Source organism: Myotis brandtii, unplaced genomic scaffold (genome assembly GCF_000412655.1).
Source record: "Myotis brandtii unplaced genomic scaffold, ASM41265v1 scaffold454, whole genome shotgun sequence".
Taxonomy (NCBI): Eukaryota; Metazoa; Chordata; class Mammalia; order Chiroptera; family Vespertilionidae; genus Myotis; species Myotis brandtii.
The window spans coordinates 3,208,091-3,216,273 of NW_005367354.1; the positions used below are offsets into that span (position 1 = coordinate 3,208,091).

The window sequence follows — 8,183 nt, forward strand, 5'->3', positions numbered from 1 at the left end:
TACACCTGCTGTAATAAACCATAGGTCACCTTCTTAAAGGAAAGCATAGCATCATCTTTACCTGGGATAACCCCAGGCTTACAGCATAGCCTCTGGGAGAAAAAACGTGGTCCAGGCTGTGCCCTGAGAAAACACTACCCATTGGACTTTCCCCTTCATGATCTTACGTTTTTGAAACATCAGTGCAAAGAAAGGAAGTGCCGGCATAAATGAGCCTGTTTTTTGTCCCTGCAATGTTAGCAGAGACAATTATTGCATATGTTTTGATACAGAGTGTTTTTTTTTCTCTCTCTCTACTAAAATTTCATTGTTAAAATTATAGAGCATTGTAGGATTAAAAGATGATGAGAGGTACAATAGTTGTATTTTTATGTAAGATTAATATATGATTGTGATAAGGAGGATAAACATAGCTTCATTCTTGCAAATTAGTCTTACAATTCCTAAAGAATAGTGGATGTTCAAAATTCAGTACCTTTTTGAATATCCCACCTTCTGATTTGCTTTGAAGATTGACCCAACTAAGTGTGAAACATGGCTATCCACAAATTTTAATGTGGTCTCCTGATTAACGAAGTCCCAAGAGGTGTTTACTGTTGGCTGTGCCATTTTAAGTGCTGACTTGAACTTATTACAAGAACTCTAGAAAAGTGTTTTTATTTTATAAATATTACTTGTGTGAAATATGCAGATAATTCTGAGCCTGAAAGATCTTCAAATAGACTTCCACAAATAGTGTTTTTAGCTGCACTTTGAGCTGCATATTGAGTCTTCCAGTTGTTTGATATTGACCTGGAAGGCCAATGCAAAATTCAGGGCTTCCCAAGACCACCCTTACTTCTGACACCAGTTTTACGTTTGGAGGTCTCTGGACCACTCTGAAGTTCAGTAATCTGCTCGAACTCACAGGACCCACTGAAAGCTACAGTAGTCCCCAGTGGATGCCTGAAACCACAGATAGTACTGAATCCTCCATATACCATGTTCTTTCCTTTACATGTATACCTATGATAGTGGTTAATTTATGAAATAGACATATTAAGAGATTAATAAAAACCAATAGTAAAATAGAAAAAGTATAACAGTATATTGCAATAAAAGTTATGTGAATGTGATCTGTCAAAATATTTTATTGTACTGTACTTACCTTTTCACTTAAAGGAAGAACTTTCTAGCTTCTCTTTGGCATATCCTAATTGCCTGCATCACTACTCTTGCGCTTTTGGGCCATTATAAAATAAAATAAGGGTTACTTGAACACAAACACTGCGATGCCATGACAGTGGATATGATAACCTAGGTAACTACTGACTGACAGGCAGGTATTGCATACAGCATGGATACACTGGACAAAGGGATGATTCACGTCCTGGGTGTACAGAGAGGGATAGTGTGAGATTTCATCACGTTACTCAGAACAGCATGCAACTCAAATCTGAAGAATTGTTTATTTCTGGAATTTATTACTTAATATTTTCAGACCACAATTAACTGTGGATAACTGAAACTGTGGAAAACAAAACCATGGATTAAGGGGGACTACTGTATTATACTCATGGTTACAGTTTATTACAGCAAAAGGATGTAGATTAAAATTAGCCAAGGGAAAAGATGTATGGGGCAGGATCAGGAGGGTTCCAAACACAGAGCTTCCTTGTTCTCTCCCAGTGGAGTCCTGATCAGCACTAACTTCTCCTTGCGACAGTACCCACAGAGGACTGCCAGCCAAAGGAGCTCACTTGAGCCTTGCTGTCCAGAGTGTTATGGGTGCTCTATCACATAGACATGGTTGGCTGCCTGTATGGCTGAACTCAGTCTCTCCAGAGGTTGAGTTCATACTACGTGACCCAGAGCACCCACCATAAAGCACATTGTTAAGACTATCTGGCATGGTCAAGGCCCCAGGTAAACTCAGACACTCGTCAGTCATGACATTCCAGAGGTTTAAAGATTACCTCCCAGGAGCCAAAGACAAAAACCAGACCTTTCTTTGAGCAAGGTTAAATTCTTTACTACACAGGATTTTTTTGCAGGTTTTGTTCATGTCTTAGTAATTTGTTTTAATCTCATCTTTCATACTCCTTTTGCTAATTTTACAGGCCAGAGGCAAAAAGAGACAGAAAGGATGGTTTCCTGCCAGCCATGTTAAACTTTTGGGTCCAAGTAGTGAAAGAACTACACCTGCCTTTCATCCTGGTATGGAATGAGTTAACTTACGTTTCATCATAGAGAATTTTTGTTAAAACTCGCCAACTTCTCAGAATAGCTAACTCTGAAAAATATTAAAAATTTGTCCTTTCTAGAGAACTTCCTTTCTAAAAAGTTCTGTGTAGAAACAGCCAACTGTTAAATGAATACTTGAACCTCTTCACTCCTTAAAATTTCTCAAAGTGGAATTACTATACCATCAGACTTAAAGTGAAGAAGCAGTTCACTTAGATTTGTAACTGTAGTTTGAAAATGATAGTGTTTTTAAAACAGAATGGCCAAAGGAGGGTGGGAGAGAGCAACCAAAGGGCAATTTTAGGCAGATTTAACCTTTAATGTTAGAGTAACTTATATCCTAGGGGAATTTTGACAGGTGAGCCTATAGGAATAATTAATTTGTTATCTTGTTTTTCTTTTTCTGGTAGTGTGTCAGGTGATTGCTATGTATGACTATGCAGCGAATAATGAAGATGAGCTAAACTTCTCCAAGGGACAACTTATCAATGTTTTGAACAAAGATGATCCTGACTGGTGGCAGGGAGAAATCAATGGGGTGACTGGTCTCTTCCCTTCAAACTATGTTAAGATGACGACAGACTCAGATCCAAGTCAACAGTGTGAGTAAATCAAACTATTTGCCTCTCAACTAGTGCAAAAGCTTTCATCTGCAGCACTGCATTTATTACTGTTCTGGGTCATATGTTAAACTCGGCACTCTTAGCAAATGTATATGAATGTTTAAAGTAAGAAATTGCCAAAGGAAAATTTCCACAATTTACAAGTTATATAGCTTTATTTTAAATATTTGTTTCCTAGCTTCAGACCTTGCTATTAGATTTCATCTGAAAAACGTATCATTCTTTTATGGGTTCTTTGGTACGACAGCAGTCTATACTGCAATTTCCCTTTACCACCATCATTGCAGTGGGCAGTGATCTTTTTCAGCTTAATAAAGAGTAAATAGTAAGTATCCTACTTACCTATTAAAAATTACCCTTTTAGTGTATGTGCTATTAATTTTGCCACCCTTGCATTTATTTCCCACATATTTACACATCATCCAGTTAAGAATAAAATTTGAAAACTATTTAAATTGACTGTTTTCAAAACTCTCCTTAGATGATTATTTACATGGATACCTCATGCCACAAGAGGTACATGAATCAAGATCTATTTCACTGTTTTTAGAACAAGGGTCCAGATCTCTAAGTGTGATATTTGGTATTACATCAAATTATCCCTTGGTAGTTATCTAGCCTTTATAAAATGGATGTCACTGTCCTCCATCTTTTGGATTTTTTTTTTTTTACAAAATACTCATGATTTATAATTTTATCATTCTTGAGAAATTATCTAATAAATTTAACCTTTCATTGTAATTTAGTTTTTGAGATGATATAAATGGTAACCAAGTCAAAGCTGAGATATGCTTACGATTCAGTGCAAGTATTGCGAATTTCTTTTATACTATAATTTTGAAATATTCATGCATTATTTTTACTTGGGAGCTTGTAAAGATGGTCCTCACCCGGAAGAAGACTTTCCTTTAGATAACACAACTAAATTTCCCAATTTGGAGGTGGGAGGAGTCCAGTTCTTTATGGTTTGAACATCCCCAAATATATCTCAGGGTTTCGGAAGTGGTAAACTAAAATATAACAACCTGGGTTACCTAAATGAATGACCATTTTAAGCTCTGCGGATGGTTTGGCAGTTTTGGGTGCTTGCCAGTTGATGTGATCAATTAAAAATGCCTGAGGCACCTTTCCTGAATCAGAGAGAGCAAGAGACTTTCAGACCTGCTGGGTCTGGAAGAGCTGTGGCTAGTGATCCCTGAAGGCATTCCGTATGTTCATACATTTGGTTTTTATAGTGTCTATGATGTAAAGTGATGGCTGTCCAAAGGTTTCGTTGTTGCTGTTGTTGATCTTTTTTTTCTGTGGTGGAACACTTTTTCCAATTAAGCCTCTCTAAGGTATATAAAGAACAAATAAAAGCTGTTCTAAAGGAAGGACAGCCAGGCATGTATGAGTCAGTAAAAACTGGTTAAATTTTAGATTACCATTTGCATTTCTTGGGCCCTTAGAAGTATTATTTTCATTTCCTTATGTAATTAGGATATAGTCAGTGTGCCGCATAACATTTCTGTCAAAGACAGACCTTGTATGTGACGGTGGTACACCATATAGCCTAGAATAGGCTGTACCATCTCTGTGTAAGTGCGCTTTGTGATGTTTGCACAATGATGAAATCGCCTGATGTTGCATTTCTTAGGAAGGATCCCCATCGTTAAGCGGCGCATGACTGTATTTTTTAAAGGTTGAGAATAGTAATAATTCAAATTTGTTACTAGTTGATGTTGCATGTTATTAGTCAAATTTTTTCTCACCCCTTAATTTGCTTTATGTTCATTTTATTCCTCATTTTTCTTTTTATAGGACCCAATGTTGTCTTCCAGTGTGAAAGCACCCCAGAGACCCACTATCCAAGTTTGACTCTAGCGTGGAGGCAGGGCAGGCAGCCCTGATCAAATATCTCCTACACAATCCGTTAACTTCGGTTCGAATGTTAGAGCCACTTGTGATTATTTCTTTGTGTTTCTAACTTACAGTTAACATTATTTGTAACAAATGAAAGGATAGTGGGTCTTTGTGTGGCTTTCCCTGCTGTTCACTCTGGCACCCTTTAGCATTTTTCTCCTTTTTTAATTTGGTAATTGTAGGTCATTAGCATGCACATTGAGTTTTCCCCGACATGGTGGGAATTCAAACACACAAAGACCCACTATTTGCACAAACTGTTCTCGCTGGTTTGGAATGAGCTGCCATGCTTTTCTATCTAATGTTATCACAACTTGTATATTGATTACAGAATTCAGATTAAATTTGCTTATGTTTTGCTCTTATGTTTGATCGAATCCTAATTACAGTGAGCTTTTAATTGGTTCAACATGTGATTTGTCCCCAGATATGCAGTGTTTAATTTGTTACTTTCTAATATGCCACTATTCAATTTGTTAAATTCAATTTGTTAAATTTAAAGGCCAAGAACTGGAAACAACCTTTTATGTATTTTCTGTGTATTTGGGGGTAGAAGCAATAACATTTTGGGGGAGCTTTTCTTATCTCAGAAGAGGACAGTGGCCTGCCCATCAGTATATGCAGAATGGGATATGTTTCATCGGTTAAGTTGCCCAGGAATGAGCACAGTGCTGTGGTAGTGACCTTAGATCTTTATGTGCTGTGGACATGAAGATACTGCATTATGTCCTGCAGCAGTTAGTTGTTACTTCTTCATTAATGACCTAAAAATGTATTATTTGGGGGGAATGAAAGGCTCCCGTCACTGACCATGAGATAGGAAACTTTCCCTAGCTTAGACTGAGTATTTATATCTACGATACATTTTAAAGTCAAAAATTCATGTTATCTATTTTAACTAGGTGACCACATGTCTCAGGTCACAAAAAGACACTGGTTGACATTCTTCTTAATATATTTAGTAAAGATCATAAGGAATCTTTGAAGAGTTTAAATGCCCCTGAAGCAGGCACACAGGCTCCGTCTGCCTCGTCAGGAATGAATTCAGGTGAAGGAGAGGTGTGTGTGCTGGCGTTCCTCCATGTCCATAGAGTGCTTTGAGGCTAGAAGATTGACTTTACCATCCAGAATTCTCTGGCTAATCTCTATTTAACCACATTGGCTACTTTGGCACAGGATTTTATTTTTTCTTGAATGGAAACACTTTAAAGATGCTAAACATTATTAAAAACTAATAAATGTGAGAGTACATAGCTAAAACAAAAAGGCATTTTAATGGACAGTATTAAACTATTTTTGAAAATCAATGAGAAGCTTATGCAATTTATAATGTTTACAAACTGCAGTGCAATCTACTGTTTATGAATGTCAAAGTATTATCAGGAAACGTGTACATACAGTCACAGTCTTATTTCCTCACAGAGTTCTTTAAGAGTGAAATATGTTTTTATATCTTTGAGTTTAAGTTAAAAACATATATTGTGCAATATTTATGTTGATGTGCCTATACATTATAAATGAATGATTTCAGTTATACATTGCCTAAATCATAATTTTACAACACTTGAGAAAGAATCAACAGTTTAGTTAGAACTTCACGAAGTTCAAATGTCTGTGTTCCAAAATATTTCACATTATTGGGATGTATGGTGATATGTAGGTATGCTCCCTGGGGTAGGGATTTGTAATTATCAGACCAGCTCGATTTTTAGTATTTGGCATCATCATGATACTTTTAAAAAATATGACATTAATAGAAAGCAATAATATCACTTTACAGGTGGAATAATAGATTCACCTGCAGTCAATAAAAGGGATAGTACAAAGGTTGTGTGCTTGTGAATTCAACCAATCCTTCAAATTGTACAGATTACTTGGTCTTGCCTTTTAATGTTCCGAGCTTTCTGCGTTTGCATCCTTTAGTTGGGTTCAGATTAAGGACAGTTACTTTAAGTCCATTATAAACCCTGAGATTAGAAATCACCACTGATAATTAGCCACATGATTTAGTATAACATTTCTGTATAATTATTTTTTGCATATGGACTTACCTAATATATTAATAAATTATTTCAAAGGTATTTTATAGTGCAGATCATTCACTTTTACACTGATGAAGTTTATTAAGAATGACATTCAGGTAGAGCTTAGCATCTGTAGTCAATTTGAAAAAACTGTATTCAAAGGTACCTATGGACTAAATCACATAATGACATATTTAAGCTAAATGTTAGTCTGGGAAACGTATTTACTGTATTTACTGAAATACCTCTCCTTGTGTAGGTATTTTGTCATATATTTGAGAGAAAGCTAAAAATAAAGGAAATAGGATGACATATAATAACCTGACCTTCTTAAAAGTGCATGCAATCCTTTGCGATACCTCATATTCTGCCACATATTTGCTTTCTTCCTCATGCAATATGAGGCAGCTTTCAATTTACTTAGAAATCAATGTTAGAAGGAAAGAATTTTTAAAGTGGGAACACCACTGAATAAATCTGAACTCTGTAGGAGGTAAAGTTTATTTAAAAATTATAGTATGTGATAATCATTTTTAAGTATGTGATCAAATTTGATGGGTTTTCCAGCAGTAAAAAAATCAGTTCTAAAACCAAACCTGATTTTTTAGAAAATTTAAATCAGTCTTACTCATTGTAGAGTTTCCTCAAAAACTTTGTCTTAAAGTGTCATTTTAAAATAATAGAGCTATTAAAACAGTATAACTGCTATTTTAGTGTTCTAAAATACAGTATGAATACTGATAGTTTAAAGTAAAGAAAGTGGAGGAAGGAAAAGTGGAGAAAGAAATGCCAATTCCAGTCAAAGCTTTATTTGCCAAATTTTTCTTAGAATGAATTTTACCAAGTTACAAATTCTTGTAAATAGACTCTATAATGGAAATTCTGAGAGACTTCTGCCTAGAGTGGCATTGTGGGATGCTGCTGTGATGCTACTGTAATGTAATAAATTATTAAATTGTTGCAAAGTGCTGTTTTTTGCCTTAAATTTTTATTTTGTGTGTCTTAAAAACTATAGAATCAAACGTATTAAGATTTTAATGCTGGGCACGCTTGGCATGAGGTAATCTGTTTTTTTTTTACAAAGTTGTAATATAACTATGCAAGTGTGTTTATTAAAAGGACACAAACTACATTACTTGTATTGTGTATTTCTTTGGAAGCATCCTTTAAAATTTATTTTTGGTTGTTTATATGTAGTCATGATTGAATTTCTTTGGAATTTTTCTTTTTCCTTAATGTAGTCTCTGGATACAGACCAACAAATCCTTTATATCACAGGGGACAAAAGAAATTTTTAAGTGGTCAAGATTGAAGTAATTTGATCCTAGACAATCAAAATGTATTTCAAAAGCAAAAGAAATGTTGATTTGAAAGTAAAGGAAAATGTCTAGGGTAATAGTCTACTCTGTTA

General features: G+C 35.3%; 1 protein-coding gene across 2 annotated transcripts in view; it reads left to right on the forward strand.

Annotated features, from left to right (window-relative positions):
* ITSN2 (intersectin 2) overlaps positions 1 to 8,183 on the forward strand; it is a 104,927-nt gene that overhangs the window by 67,174 nt on the left and 29,570 nt on the right. For both annotated transcript variants that reach the window (XM_014546677.1, XM_014546678.1), the window contains 2 exons: positions 2,100 to 2,196; positions 2,634 to 2,825. In XM_014546677.1, coding sequence (XP_014402163.1) covers positions 2,100 to 2,196; positions 2,634 to 2,825 — 289 coding nt within the window. The remainder of the gene's footprint in view (positions 1 to 2,099; positions 2,197 to 2,633; positions 2,826 to 8,183) is intronic.